General features: G+C 41.1%; 1 protein-coding gene across 1 annotated transcript in view; it reads left to right on the plus strand.

Moving 5' to 3' along the window:
* RASGEF1C (RasGEF domain family member 1C) overlaps positions 1-12,802 on the plus strand; it is a 78,928-nt gene extending 66,126 nt beyond the window's left edge. The window contains exons 7-14 of the mRNA XM_062587233.1: positions 721-816; positions 1,682-1,784; positions 1,886-1,965; positions 2,865-2,960; positions 7,884-7,979; positions 9,205-9,328; positions 11,134-11,206; positions 11,653-12,802. Of these exons, the coding sequence (XP_062443217.1) occupies positions 721-816; positions 1,682-1,784; positions 1,886-1,965; positions 2,865-2,960; positions 7,884-7,979; positions 9,205-9,328; positions 11,134-11,206; positions 11,653-11,677 (693 nt within the window). The 3' untranslated portion in view covers positions 11,678-12,802. The remainder of the gene's footprint in view (positions 1-720; positions 817-1,681; positions 1,785-1,885; positions 1,966-2,864; positions 2,961-7,883; positions 7,980-9,204; positions 9,329-11,133; positions 11,207-11,652) is intronic.
* Positions 12,803-16,481: the final 3,679 nt, after the last annotated feature.

Below are 16,481 nucleotides of genomic sequence, written 5' to 3' on the forward strand. Positions count from 1 at the left end.
CCAAGTATCTGCTTCAAAAGCCTGTATCAGTTGTGAGAATTTACATAAAATTCTGTATAAAAAGTAGAGAATGTGCTTCTTATAATGGCCCTTTCTGACAAAGTTTCTCGTGTGTGTAAGTGGCCGTCTCCAGAGCAGCTGGCAAGACACAGCTGCTAATAGAGAGCAAATTATCCTGAACACTCAAGAGAACGAGGGAAATAATTTTTTCCCATAAAGAAGCAACTCTAACTATCTCTTGCTTGCCTCTTGTTCACCTCCCTCAGTTATGGGCTCCCCCCTCCAGAAAGGGGCCGCAGGTGATTGTATTTACTCAGTGAAGAAAGTCTTGGAATGGAAAGCTCCAGCTGAACGTGTTGTGGAAGATTGTGCCTGTCCTATTTAATTTTTCTGCATATTGTCGTTGCTCTGTGGATTCTGCAGTGCCTGTTAATATCCCACTGAGCAAGGATCAGCGCACAGTGCATTGGTGAACACTTGCCGCAGGCAAAATGGGGCTGTTTTCCATCGCTGATGTGAATTGCATGGTGACATACTCGGCTAGAGCCATCCACCAGCCACCCACCTACCCAGTGACTTTTTGAACTCGGCCCTTAATGCACCAGCCTCCGAGTGCATCAGAGAGATGTGACAAAGTGATTACCGTTGCGTAGCATGTATCGGAGCACTCAGACAGCTAACTGGAAGTTGTGTGTCTCTCTGTCCTTTTTCCTCCCCCAGACTTGTTTCAGTGAACAGAAGAAGACAACTAATCTTGAGGCCTATGTGAAATGGTTCAATAGACTCTGCTATCTTGTAGCAACAGAAATTTGCATGGTAAGTAAAATGCGTGTGGCCGTGTTTTCACACGCGCTTGATGTGTCATTTGAGATGGTATGTTAATAAGCAAACCTGGGGATTATTTCTTGTGATCTAGCCAAGCATCAGGCAGTAAGTTGTAGTAATACGTCACTGGCAGAAGCGACCTGATAAATGATGAGCATATTGCAAAAGAGAGCTGACGACACACAGGGGATACACGGTTCTCTTGATGTAGTAGGAGCACAGTGCGGACTAATGAACCCTGCAGGGAAAAAGAGAGGAAAAAAAGCCTTGAATTACCCTGTGCAAATTCTATTGAAAAAGATTTTAGTGGAGCAGTATTTGTTATTTTTCTGCCTAAAGCCTTGCTCTGCAGGTGAATTTCCATTGCGTGGCTCTTTGTCCCATCATCCGTTACTGTAGTTGTGACTATTTTTTTTTTTTAACTTGTTAGTGGTTTTAGTTGATTTGGTTTTTTAACGTGGCCCCATCAAAATGAACTGAATGTTTTCTCCTTTGAAAAGGACGTGGAAGGGAGGAGTAGTAATGGGTTAAGCAGCCCAGATTGCCTATGGCTCAAAAGCATTGCTATTTGGAGATCTTTGGAAAGGTGGGGTATTCCAGCCCAGTGAACATGGGGTTTGAAAATGCAAACTACCACTTGGCTTGACCTTCTTCTTAAAAGGCCCAGAACAGCAGAAGGAGTTCAATGCAGTGAAACAAAGTCTTCCTGGGACAAAGAAGCTGCTGTTATATGGGCATGAAATCCTGCCCCTAGGAAGGTCCATGGTGATGAGCCAACTGTGTGGAACAAGTGCTGGAGATGGCCTCCAATTCTGCATGTACTTGTTACAGTTTTTTTTTTTTCTTTAATTTGCAGCCTGCAAAAAAGAAACAGCGAGCACAAGTCATAGAGTTCTTCATTGATGTTGCCCGAGAGTGTTTTAACATAGGGAATTTTAATTCGCTGATGGCAATAATTTGTAAGTATTGCTTCTCGACAGAGCTCTCCATTGGCTGTCATGAATGAAAAGGGAAAATCTGAATTACAAACACTGTCCTTTTTCTTCTTCCTCCTTCATAGCTGGAATGAACATGAGTCCAGTTTCCAGGCTAAAGAAGACTTGGTCAAAAGTGAAAACAGCCAAATTTTTCATTCTCGAGGTAAAAAAACAAACAAAAACTTTGTGTGTGTGTGTATGTGTGCGAATTTTCACATCATTATGCAGATATGAGATGCTTTTAAACATGTTTCACAGGCAGAGGGACAGATTCTGGATGCAGGTGCCTAGTGGGTAGGGAGGGAAGCTGCTGATATGCAGGGGGGATTGGAGCACTCCAACATACAGCAAAAAAAAAAAAAGATAAACAGTTCAGAAGCTAAAAGAGAATGTAGAAGGGCTTGGGAAGGACAGGTCAGAAACAAATGTATTCTACACAAAATATATTACGAAGGGCATTCACAGCACTGATTCTGCCTTGTAATATGCTGTCTTTGGCCACGGACACAATGGTGAGCACAAAGCTCCCAGGCTTTACCTTGGACATAGAGCGAGATCAAAAGGGCTGTGTGACTTCGGGAGTTTGTTAGCTACATGGAGGTACAGCTGTGTGGTACTGCTGGTGACTGCCCCTCCTTCCCCGGGAATCTGGCTTGCTATCAGCAGAGGTTAGAGGGCACATTTTTGCACCAACAAATGCACCAGCCATTCAAAGAATTGGATCAGGTTGGTTGCGTTTTGTTATTGCATGAACCAGGATTTGGCATATATAAAATGTGCAGTCCTCCTAAAATCCAAGTACCTCGCCTCATTCTACAAATAAATTATACTCCAAATAAAAGCTCAATCATTTATTAATATAAAATCACAAGTGCAAACAACCACGGCCTGTGCCTCTAGAATTGTCATTGTATCTGTGGATCACACGTCCGGTTCTTGCATGTGGTGGTTTTCTGGAGATGCAGGCTAGGCTCTGTTAGGGTTTGGAAAGCTATGGGTAAAGCTGTCTTTGGAGCACCCAGTTCACTTTGTAACTGAAGTGTCATCTTTTTTTGGACTTAGCACCAGATGGATCCTACTGGTAACTTCTATAACTACAGGACAGCACTGCGGGGGGCTGCTCACAGATCCCTCACTGCCCACAGCAACAGAGAGAAGGTAGGTGTGACCACAGCTCCTGGGTCTCCAAATAGGCAGGGAGGGGAATGTTGCTGCTGGGATCAAAGACTGAAGCACTTGACTAAAGCACTTGATGCAAGTGCTTTGCATGAACAGCTCTCCTGCTTATGGGGCCAAGGCTAGTGCACTGCTGAATCCAATCAGAAATGTAAATCTGCAACTGAGGGGAATCTGACATGGATCACAGAGCTTTTGCAGACTTGCTGCTCAGGTGCTGAGGAGTGAGGCAGGGGGGCACACAGCAAGGAGGACTTCTTTGGTGCAAGCATCCCTAGAAAATTTATTTTGTCTAGATTGATAAACCAAACAGCTTCCAAGTGGAAAAGGTATTCCAGACTAAAATGACTTTTATTTTGGTATGGAGCATCAATCTGGCAGGCCCAGGTGGAAGCACGATTTTGTTACAACTACACCAGCCAGTGTCTCTGTACAGACAAGTCTGTATGGTGTAGCGTGGGATTTGAGACAAGGAGCGCAGCACTCGCAGATGATGGGGTGGTTCTTCACTTACGTTAGGAAAAAATGACTTACCGCAAGTCACACCAACAAGTCTGGTGTGACTCGATTGCAACAGATCTGGGTGAAATTCTGTCCTCACGAATTTTCACTTCATTCGGTTATTGCCATCTTGCTGAACAAGAATTGAGGTGTTTTATCAGTGTTTATGCCAGGTAAGTATCTTTCTGAGATGTCTCTGATATGGCAATAAATGAGATTGATCAGATCTTGCTGCAGAATCCTGCTAGTTTGTGCTCTGGTGTGTTTCTTGATCATTTTCTTCATTTAGTTCTCTTTTTCTTCTAAGAAAGTGCATTTGCTTTTAACATTGCATGTAGCTATAAATGAGGAACTTCTGCACAGAACAAAATAAGGTAAAGTAGATACTGCATCCATAAGCATAATGTGGAATTGAATATTCATTTATTAGGGGAGCCAGCCCAGATGCTGATCTCACACCGCTGTAAATCTGATGTAAATCTGCTGAAGCAAATGGAAACTCGCAGCATTACAGCAAAACGAGATCAGAATCTGGTCACGGGCTGACTCAGCTCTGATGGGACTGCACAGAGTTGTTCTGAAAAGCACTTTTCTAGGCAAAGAAGAGACGATGACTTGAATTTTTAAGAGCAGCAGAGAAATTCTTTTAACTCTTACATGCTACAGCTAGGACTTGTCATTCAGAGATGCTTCTACAATCTAGTTCTCCTGTGACAATCCCATATTTGAGCCAGCTGCTTTATTGTTTGATTTAATTTCCTGTGGAAGTTAGCAATCTCTGTCATTTCTCTATCCCTAGCTAGTTAAGACTAAGGGCAAAGAGGTTACTAGGTTGAAAGGAATCTATTTTACATAAAAAAAGCCCATACTCTGTTTCCTTTGTGTACATATCAGCTTAAGAAAATGTTCAAACATATGACTTAGTAGCTGATCATGCTGGGTATATTACAGTGCCAGATACAGCAGATCCCGTAATTCATGCTTTAGGAATTAAGACCTGTTGTTGCTTATTATAAGGAAGATTCCTACTTGTTTATTTTACTGCAATTATTAAAATTGTAAGAGCACGACCACTTTTTTTGATCTAAAATGTTACCTTGTTTCGTGACAAGCTATTAGCAAAAGTTAGTTTTTGAAGCAAAATATTTGTCTTCAGATTGGATCAGGCACGTAACAGTTTGAGCTCCCCAGCCTGTCCACCCCCTTCTCAACAAGTGGCCATCACAAAGCGCGCAAGGAAGCTGCAGGGCCCCATCCACCCACTGGAGAAGAAGGAGCTCTGGAGGGAGCGCTCGTCGCGGACTGACGGACTGTGCCGTGGCTTAGGTCTTGCAGGAAGACAAAGTGCTTTTAGCTTGAAGGAGCTAATATTTAACTGACCAGTTCACCAGAAATATTACTTGCTTTTTTCCTTAGGGCTGCTACTTTGGCTGCTGAGTTTTGTACAGCGCTTAAACACATGTGCAGCTCGGGCCTAAAATGGCACGTTCGGGGAGAGACCGGGTGAGCCAGCAGCCCTCAGGCACCACCACAGTCCAGCCTTTCTCCCTGTGTGTAAATGGCATTTTTATTTGCTCAGGAGCAGGCTTCTAGGAGGGCTTTGCCATGCAGCTCTCCAAGCTGCGAGATGCAATCCAGGAACAGCAGAAACAACCCTACCATAGTGCAGAGTGGTAAAGGAAAAGGGTTCTGTTTCATGCAGAATTCAGAAGGGTGTATTTGGTAGGAATTAAGACTGGTTTTATCTGTGCAGTCAGCTGACCTGTGCCATCCCTCAAATTAAGTCATTCTGCTGGGAAACACTGCACTGTGCTAAGGCCATTTCTCCGAATGGCTCTGAGACATTGGGAGCACATACAGTGCAGGACTGGTGCCATTGCTGTCTGATACTACGAAGAACATACCTGATCTCACTAGCTTCTTTCGTTCTGCAGGAGGCAGTTGTCCTTCAGCGTATGGGTAGTTCAGGGTGGGTAATCAAAAGGAAATGAAATATGAATTTCTGGCGTTAGCCCAGATTTTACACTGGCAAAGTGCCTGGATTAAAGCCAGTGTTAAAGTGCAGCTATATCCACCTTTGTTGCTTCTACTACAGAAATTTGGAAAACAAAACAGGCAGGGTGACATGCTTTTATTGGGGAAATAAGTGGTGACCCAAAGACAGAAATCCTGTGGAAATATGTGCAGAGAATCGGGATGTCTTTGCTGCCTTTTAGATGCAGATGAGAACAAGCTCTACCCACGCTCTGAGCTGACTGGTGGCTTTGTAGCTGTATTAGCATGGCATGGAGCCCACATTAATATACCTTCGCTCTCAGCAAGGCTTTTAATTTAGGTTTAGTACCACTAATGATGTTGACCTAGCTCCCAGGCAGTGCGGAGCAGGGCAGAACAAGCTCACATCTGCCTGCACAAAAATATTAGGCAGAACCTGGCAGCAATTCCTAGCTGGTGATAAGTATCTGGCTCCAGATCTCTGTGAATATCTTTCCATTTTGTAAGACTACTGCCAAAGTGGTAACTGAGTATCAGCATTTGTGGTAGAAAACAAACTCTCTGCTGAATTGTACTCTTTACCTCAGGTTGATTCATCTAGTTTGGATGATATAAAAATCAGCCATGAAACACATTTGTCTCAGCCTGTGATTACAAATCATCCCACCTGACTCTGACTTTGTGGGGTTCAGTCCAAAATACTGAGTTTGCTTCATCCCCATTTCTTTATTATATCAGTGTGGTGGACCAGGATAATGCCAGTGGCTCCCGGAGTGTCAGTCCAGCCCTTTTATGGCTGTTATACTGACATAAAAGAGTTTGCCTGTAGCTGTCCCATAAAAAAGCCATCAGAAAGGCAAATCTTTAGCAGTTCTGTTCATGTGATATTTTAGCTGATGGAGAAACTGGCTTCCATTTTCGCGGTGAAAGTAGGCAGTGGCTTGTCAAGGCTTTCCCTCAGTTGGTGTTTGAGCATCTGTAAGCTGCTCGCATTTGCTGTTGCAACATGAAGGCTGTAGACTGGAAAACAGCAGCTGCCGCCCTGTTCTAGGTCCATCTCAGATACCGTTTCAGCTGACGTTCAGCATGAGATGGAGTAACAGTAGGGCATTAAGTGCTTAACGATTGCTTTGCTGTCACCAGCTCCCTTGGCCAGCCTTGCGTGCTGCAAAGGCATTTGAACTGTGCTGAGCACTTAACAAGCTACAGTTCAGTTAATTTACAAATAGGCCAGTGGAAACATTTGGAAACTCTGCCCTTCGATGTGCTCTCCTCTCCGTTCATGGTGATTAAATCCACACTTATGGATATGGCGGCTGCAAACCCTATGTGTAGCCTTTATCTATCACAGTGCCACTACAGAGGGGTCGTGAAGACTCAGAGCTGGACGTTGGGTCCCAGAACCCATCCTGGAGGTCAGCGTTGTCGTGGGTTGGTCCTTACGTTCTCGCAACTCTGAGCTGTGTCACGAGAGGGCTGGGGATGCACTTCAGGAGCACGGCCACTGCTTTCTGCTGTAGTACATCTGGCATCAAATTTATGCCTGTTGCAATTCCATTAATTTCAAGAGTTTTACCTCAGCATTGAAGTAGATTTTTTCTATAGCAAATCAAGGTCTGACTCTGATAGGTTAGAGAGAAGGATCAATAATATTTGCTAGTTTACCCTGGATGATGCCCAGGGCTTATTTTCAGTGCTACAAAGATCCCGTGCCTCCTGTTGGCACTTCAGTTTCAATTAACTGTGTATTTTCAACTGTACCCTCTGCAGGTTAATTTGGAGAAGCAGGTTATACTAAACAGACACTACAGAGGCAGTTTCATGCCTCAAGAGAAAGCAATGAATGGAGCTCTTGAAAATGCAACTGTTCCTGCTGAAAAAACTCTGTCTGTAGACAAGTCCTTGGCCACCAAATTTTATTATTCCATCTTTCCTTGTTCTGGGACAGTAGTGGTCACCTAACTGTATCTGTGCTAAGTATTTCCTCCTTGCTGTTCCCTGGTTCCCAAATGTCTTCAAATTGCTTGATTTATCTATTCTACATCTTTACTGATAAGGACCCTGACAGAGCTAGGAAAGGTCTGCAATTTAATTTTGTTCTTTCTGTGCTCGGTGATACTCTGATATACTGAGAGGTAAGAAACTGGGTTACTAGTATTTTCGTAGTCATCTTACTCTGCCATTGTGCTCAGAGCCTATTTATTCCAGAGACAGTCATCTCCTGATTGCTGAAGGTGTCTCTGTACCCTGCTGCCCCTTTGCTTGCCTATCGCTATACCGCTTTTTAAGTGCACAGCACACTGAAAAGTTAATATTTCTTTTTTTCTCCTTGCTCCTGATTGAGTTGTTCTTTCATGCAGAGAAAATACTGAGCTGGAAAGATAATAGTTATGTCATTTCTCTTCACAGATTGTGATCCCCTTCTTCAGCCTATTGATCAAAGACATTTATTTTTTGAATGAAGGATGTGCTAATCGCCTTCCAAATGGACATGTCAACTTTGAAGTAAGATCTGAAAAATGTTTTTATCTATCCCATTCTGATAGCACTATCTAAGACCATTTGCCTGTAAGTTCAGTGCAGACTGACAAAGACTGGATATGTCAAGATGGGCAGTCTTGAGTGACTGTGCTTGAGGGTTAAACCAATCCTATAATGTCTTTAAAAAGACGTATATTTTATATAAACATTGCAGGCAGATCAAAAACCAAACTGCAGGGTTTTCCAGTGTTGAGTGAATGACAGATCCTAACTTGCTTCATGTGGGTTGGCTGACAGAAATGTAGTGTTACCAGTATACATGATTATACATAATGGCTTGGAGCAGGAGATGACTTTTTCAGAAAACAAGAAAATATAAAGTCAATATAAAGTGCTTTATAGTTTATTTTATTTGCATTTTTAGCCCTTTCTCATTTTTTATAAAGACAGAAATTAGCTGTGGTCATTAGAGAAAAATTAGAATATAAGCCTGGCAGTAGGTAGCATTAGTCACATATCCTATGTATTCCAATTCTGTGCTGGAGAGGATGGGTTTACACTAGTGCTACTTGTTGCTAACTGTGATGTGCAAGCACTTTTTAGATTGTGTTGTGCATTGCAATTGCTATGTTCTTGTGTTTCTGTGGAAGGACATGAGGTGCTTCCAAAAGAATTGCCCAGTGTCAACAAGAAAACAGTTCTTCAACTCTTATTTTTTTTTTATAAAGTACTTCTTCAGTGCATCTTCTGTTCGTTACATTAAATTTCTCCTTTAGTTACCGGCATTGTGAGATGGTGAGTAATGTGTAGGATATGGAGCTCGGCATCCCCTTAAATTGTGTCAGAACACTTCTGCCATGCATGTTTTCTGTTTGAAGGCAAGGAGCAGCAGGGATCTGGATTCACTGTGCTTTATGTATTTATATTAAATTCTGTTCTTGGCTGTTCCATCAAAGTTTATGCCCTCTGTTCTCAAGTAGGTATGTGTAACCCATAACTTGTTCATGGATGCCTTTTTATTCAAGTACAGACTGAAACTGCGTGTAAGAAGAAATGTAGCACACGCTTTCCTGCCTCTTTCTCCTGTAAATGAACTGGGAAAAGACACCCATCTAAAACTATACAAGGTTGCTTTCCCCTAATATCCCTGTAGCTAGCATTAGGGATCCTGGATCCTGATCTGCTCAGATGCAGTTGTTTTAGTGACATAATCTCACTGAAACGTGATGGAATGATTTTATGTTTACAGAAATTTCTGGAACTGGCTAAGCAAGTAGGAGAATTTATAACCTGGAAGCAAGTGGAATGTCCCTTTGAACAGGACCCTAACATCATCCACTACTTGCATACTGCTCCCATTTTTACTGAGGATGGTAAGACCCTGTACAAACTCCAATCACTGAAGATAGGGCTCTTCATCACTACTCATTAACACCCTGATCCATGCTCCGGTGATCTCTTCTCAGTTTGTCTCTAGCTTTCCTGTCTTGCAGCTTGTTTGTCCCTAGTCTATCAATATACACATACTACCTTCTTGCTCATGAAGTTGTGGCTGGTTGCTTTTTTCTTGTCTGTAATTTCTCCATGAGGCACTGTCTAGCAAGTTGCTGTGATGGCCCTATTTTTGTAGTCAAGAAAAGAGGCCACACAACCATGTCATGGACTGCTATGGTTGTCACTTGTCCTCTAGCCAAACTCATTCTGTGATTGATAGAGCCAGGACTACTCTCTCCTGCAAGCCAACGCTGTCATCTCCTCAACAAACAGAGCTCAGGGCAGTGGTAGTCCGGCTGACCGCCTTCACAGCAGTGAAGAAATGTTACCTATAGAAAATAATTTTTAAGAAAAATCTTTTCTAGCAATTAATTTGCACTGTAGCTAATGAAAGTCCTGTTCTGAGATCGTTTTGCTGATTGTTTTTCTATTCTTAATCTGTCCTGTTTTCTGTTTCAGTTTAATAGCCAGCATGTCAGGCTGTGTCATTTCATATGGGTTGATGTCACTTGCCTCTTGGTATATTATGTCACACACAGAAATTGTCTAAAGCTATGTTCCCATAAGCTAAACTGGTGTTGGCTTTATTTTTTCTTTTGATTCTATAGGCAGTTTTCTGTACTCATTTGAGTTAATCAGACCAGACAGTTTTTATTTCATAGACCACTTCAGAAGACAACATGCAGTCTCAAAAATCCTGCCTAAATCCCAAGAGAAATGACTGCCAAAACGGAATAGTTAATATGATTAAAGTACTATGTATCGAAAGGAGACAGGCTGGGCGTTCATTCCATATTTAGGCTCTTGAAGAGTAGACAGTGAAAGTCAGGGGTGTCTCAGAAGTGGTGTTTGCAGTTTCTCTCCCTCACATGCTCCACTATACTCACACTGCTTTCAGGAGATGCCCTCTGCAGAAGTCACAATTCTCCTGTTAGCCAGCGGGAAGAGCAGTTCGGGAAGATCTGCCCTGAATAAAAAATGGGAGAACATACTACAGAGAGATGCAGCACTGTTATGCAAAATACAGCTGTACTATGCTAGTCACAATGTGGAGGAATAGCAGGCCAACCCTTAAATATTAAAATGTTCTTGAATTACAGCACTGGTTTGAATACTGCGTACTGATTCTAGCATTAAAGAATAAAGCATAACTAAATAATCAAAAGAGGAAATGTGTGTGAACACAAATCACAACCTACTTTTTGAAAGTCTGTAAAGACAGTGAGATGTTAATGCACTGCCACCTTGTGCAGAGGAGACTCTACAGCCTAGACACATTTTGGTGCCATAAAATACAGCATACAGTGCAAAGTTTTTCAGGGAAAAAAAAAAAACAAACCTATTTTCTACTCCTGTGTTCCTGTTCTGGCTTCTGTAACTCACTCTTATCTTGAGGGGTGGTTTGTATCCTTTTAAGATACTGTGTCCCTTAAAGCCTTGGAAAGATTGCTGAGGAAGATTAAATTGTGTTAAGTGACAGGAATATCCTCAGCATAAAAGAGTTTGTTTAGCTGTCAGCTCTCTCTCTCTCTACCAGTTACGCAATGGACCATGAAGTTTTTAAAAGTTCTGTTTACTGTGTGGTACAACAGCAAGAATAGATGAAATGCATAGGACCTAGCAGACAGCAAAGAGGTAGGGGGTTACTGCTACTGTTGAAATAATACGTTTTTATCTTTTCTAGGTTTGTATCTAGCTTCCTATGAAAGTGAAAGTCCAGAAAACCAGACTGAAAAAGACAGGTGGAAATCGTTAAGGTAACCACTCATTTTATCAGCTCATTTCTAAAGTATCTCCAAAGTGCTGCACTGATGGTTAAGGAATCTCTTAACTGAGCCTGAAGCTTGTGAACTGCTGGCACTTAAAATGTGACCTCTGATGGAAGTCTTTTCAATTTATAGCTAATTTACAGACCTGGGGCTGCACTGATAAAAGCCTAATCTTCACCTCAAATTAGCCACCATTTAAAGAAAACCCTATACCAGTGCATTTTTACAATTCTCTACCCGTGCAAAAGAGGCCTCATGTAGATGAAAAATATCCCATGTTAATCAGAGCATCCCACAGTTTACATGTCTTATCGGGGTACCATAAAGAGGTCTGGTGTAAATGAAGACCCCAGAGGGTCAAAAACAAAAGCAGTGAATAAAATAAAATGTAACAGTTGCTTCCTTATCATTTTTCTTATGTTTTAAATTTGCAGATCCACTATTTTAGGAAAGACTTGAAGACTAAAAGGTTATTGCAGTAGGTCAAGGAAAAAATCCGTAAACATTTTGCACTACTGATTCCAAAGATGCCTGTTTGGGATTTAGAGAATTTGTTTTGTTTGAGTTTTTGTCGGTTTTTTGACTGCCTAAAATGACGGATGAACTGGATTCATCCACTGAAATCAACAGAACTGCATGCACAACGATGCTTTTCTAACTATGAGACAGAGGAAGGACAGACTATTTGTGGCTGTGCCCAAACTGCATCAGGATCACTGTAAGGTTTGCCTCTGAAGGAAAGTCAGAAAACCAGGAGCACGGAGAACAATGGTACTGTAAAAAACAATGAAAAAGTATTTTAAAAAAAGAAAGCAAAAAATATACATGCTTATTTCAGAAGCAGGTGCTTCAGATAGCAGCTCTTTAAACCCTCTGAGGATTATAAAATTAAATCAGACAAAGCAGCAATCTGGTTAATTGCTGAATGAAGAAAGGACTTAATTTTACATCAGCAGTCCTCCGGCCTTGTTGAACAATGCACTGACTGCAACAAGTATAAGCTTCCAGCGGATGAACTCATATCACTCACTCATATATACGTATGTGTGTGTGTATATATATAATATATATATAATATATATATAATATATATATACACATTACATAAAGATCTCATCAGCATGGGAGAGTTGTACAAATCCCATGAATTTTTACAGAGAACAATTTGAAGTGTGACTATTGCTTAGTTCTTCTTCCCACCACTGTTGTTGCTTTTCTTACTGTGAATCTTGGCGGAATTGAGGAGGGCATAGAGTGCAGAGGGTATTGCTTAAAGACCCCCTACCACATCTAAAGCTGAAGAAGAAAATGGCTCCAGACTCAACTCACCTCTAGTTAATTTATGTGGTGTATTCTCTAATTTGGTTGATGCTGAGATGTGTGTTCTTTAGAGGGCTTTATCACACTGAAAGAAGAAATTGCATTATCATGTTAAAAAAAAAATCCACCAGGTTCCAATTAATACAGTCCTGTTTATTTTGCAACATGATGCTAGAGGATAGGAAGAAAGAGGTAAATAGCTCTAAATTTGGGAACTACGTGGTATGTTTTAAAAAAGACAAAGGATATCATTCTAGAGACCAATGCACTAAGCTAAAGAAATTGTCATTCATGATGTTTCTTGAAATTTTTTTTACATTTTTTTGAATTTTGAAATGTCATTCATGACAGATAACCATTTTTTTCTTATTTTTAGTGTCTAAACCATGTTCACCATTCCCTTACAGATAATACAAAATAGGGACTATATCTGTGTTTATACTTGTACAATGGTCGTGGTGCTATCTTAAGTCATGTATTAAATTACAATGGACTCCATGGATATTAGATTCAAAACTAAGCTCTAACAGTAGATTAATTGTTTGTATGTGGAAGGACTGCTCCCACCTGCCCTAGAAAAGGCCACCAAAAGCTTAAATGAAAGCTAATGCCATGTGATACTGAACTCAGCATTTTCTTAACGACTTGATGCTGGCCTTTTAGATGTCCCAGTCTGTCTACAACAGAAGACACAACCCTTTCTTTGAAATCAGTAATTATTTCAACAGAGAATAGTAGTGTTTTGAAAAGTGAAGCTAATCACAACTTAGCTGTGTTGGCGTATCCATTTAGCCAAAAAAATGGGGCTATTCCATCCCACTGCTAGGTCCCACAACAGTTTTCTGTGCCTGGGTGAGTTGTTGAAATGTGCGGCATTAGTAAGCTAGTGTTTGAGGACAACTCAGGCTATCGAGGTGTTCCAGGGTGCAGCTGCCTGCAACATGCTCTATGTGAAATACTAGAAGCTTGGTAGTGTCTGTAATGCAGTTCTGCTGGGTTTTGATCTGTGATGGCCTGTGCAGTCTGGATCATGGCCACCAGGAATATCCTGCTCTCATAGTTGTCAGTTCTGCCATTTGAGATGAGCAGGACGAGATGTGCACGCGTAGGGGCTTGAGGCTGAGCTTCCATTCTCCTTTTCATATGTGTCTATCAGAGCATGGGTTCAAGTCGGGGAAAATAAAAGCATCATCCAATTACTCAAGCCTTTGTATGGAAGAGGCTGGTACATCATTTTTCCAGCCGAGGAGCAAATATTCTGGTGATATTGTTGATATGCTGTTAATTTTTGTACATGAGGTAAGAGCTATACAGAGAAATGCACACACACAGCCATTTCTTTAAGCAGGACCATTTCCAAAATGATGACATTAAAAGTCTGTTAAATTCCAACCAAATCCAGAGCAATAACCATAAACATATCTATAACTATGCTGAGGCTTATGTACGTCATTTTTTCTTGGTCTAAATGGTCATTTTTTCTTAATGTCTACATCTTTTTAACTGGCACAGTGTGGCGTCATGGTAGAAATGTTTTTTTATATATCTGAAATCCAATGTAGGTAGATGGGCCCTTTCTTAAAAACTGCTTTTTAAAATGCAAATTCTCACTCCTTTTCTAATGAGCCAAAGCAGACTGGGACAGTTGAGATTGTAACACTCAGAACATGAAATCAAATGTCGTTTCCCATGAAAATACGTTACATCCTTTGGCACCTTCTGTGAATTCAGACAATTTTATAAGTATGATTTAAATTAGATCTCATAAAGTTTGTCATTGTTGCAAACTGAACCACTTTCATACTCCAAAACTCTCACACCTCAGTGCTTAAAAGGAGAGCAGAAAGGTCAGACTTACAGAGTTATTAAGGGCATAGTGGGACTTTCAAAAGCACCAAATTATCTTTAAGCCTTTATGTAGTTACACATTTAAGTAGACTTTTTTCAGAGGTGCTGAACACCCTCATCTCTCAGTGAAAACTGAGGCAATCATTATGGAAATAGATGTCATACCGATCCTTAGAATTTGATCTTCAGAGATGATGACTGCACTTTGCAAGACGACTTGGAGATGGGTGCACAGAACAGTTCAAAGAGAGAAGACAGTGCCTTCTAAAACTAGGCTTTGGGAATTGTGGCTTGTCTTTATATAATTCAGTGGCCAAGATCCCATTCATTTAAATAGAAACAAGGTCAAGCCTTAAATTACAGCTGTCACTTTCATTTGTAATTCGTATCTAGCCTAACTAGGGAGGACAACTCCAGAAGACAGAAGAGTGGTTAGAGCCTTGCTTCACCAGCAGGTTTAACAATGACAATTTGGGGAATGGATTTCTTCCAGCAGTCTTGTATTAACATTGCACAAGATGCACAGTGAGAAAAAAACCTTCAGTAATTAACTTTTCTCTTGCAGTAACATGAAAAGAACCCTTACCATGTATAAAAGAAAGAGGATCACTTAACATCAAGTACTAGCCATTGTAAGCCATATAGTCATTAGACTAACATCTAGAGAGCTTACTGATGGTATGTCATGGCTTCTAACTCCACTGTTTTCAGTGGATTTGCCTCCTTGACAACTGCTTGAGCTAATGCTACACAGCGAACAGAGTGAAACTAGAGCTATAATTCTGCAGTGTAGTATCAAATCCCTAAGCTGGTAAAACATGAATATATAATACAAAATCTTTCAGATGCATTAACATAACTTCTGTTCACACGGAAATATTAACAGAAAACCAAATACCACTTCTTCAGCACCTCTTCTAGTGTGATTAGAGGAGTTGCAAAAGCCATGCTTTTTATTTCTTGAGGATGCCATTCTGCAGCATGGGGCTAGTTCCAAAGCCCAGTGAAAACTAATGATGAAACTCTTGTGCCTTCAGCTTGGGTTGAAGTCAGTAGATGAACTCGCTCAATGCCTTTCAAAAGATGCATAATCTGAAAACCATGCTCTCAATTTTACATCAGCATCAATCGCATGACCTAATTAAAGATTACACATAGGTCTGCCAGGTATAGCTTGGCTAACTGCAGGCTGACCTCCAAATCATGTTTCTTCTCATATTGGCAAAACCCTTGAAGTGAGTCTAACATGCAAGACCCCCATGTACCCACATACACTGAGATTAGCTTATCATTATCCCTCTTTTAGGCAGGTAACACACTACTGTCATACAGCTGGCTGGGAGCTCCCCACGTGGATAGAGGACATGCAGACCTGGGGGAGACCTGCACTCTCAGCCGCTTCTGAGACTGTACTGTAACAAAGTGTGAACACAGCTGCTAAGCACTTCAGGCAGCTTAAACGTTGAGGTATTTTTCTCAGATTGAAAATATTTTATTATATGATTACAGTGATAAGATAATCACCCACTTAAAATAAAGCCTGTCCATTGCTGATACCCTAGTTACTTTATCATGATTTCTTGCAATGGTTAAGTGCCTTTTATTAAGGCACATGAGAACTGGCTTGCACGTGACTGTAAAACCAGTTTAGAACAGAGCTCAGATTACTGAATTTGTAATCGCAGTTGTCAGAAAGAATATCTACTAGTAGAAAAAGATATAGTTAGGCATATCAGTGTAAAAATACACAGTTAGTATAATCTGGGCTAACGACGACTGTGCTCCAGAGAAAGAGAGAGACTGATCCAAAATACGGTGACATGTAGAGGAAAGACTCCGACTGGTGTTGACAGGCTTTGGAGCAGTCCAGCAACTATTGACTGTAGAACAGTTTACGGTTATTCATAGGGATTAAATTACATTGGCCACTGGTATAGTCCTTGGCCTTTCTTTTGAGCCAGGTGCAACTCTCAGATGGGCAGATGCGCTTCATAGGGTGAAAATTCTGGTGTGGCAAAAGTTTTAACATTATTGAAATTACAGCAGCAAACTGAAATTTGGTCCAGTGAATAAAATCACGTGTTTGAGGGCAGAA

The sequence above is a fragment of the Rhea pennata genome, chromosome 14 (assembly GCF_028389875.1).
Source record: "Rhea pennata isolate bPtePen1 chromosome 14, bPtePen1.pri, whole genome shotgun sequence".
Lineage (NCBI taxonomy): Eukaryota > Metazoa > Chordata > Aves > Rheiformes > Rheidae > Rhea > Rhea pennata.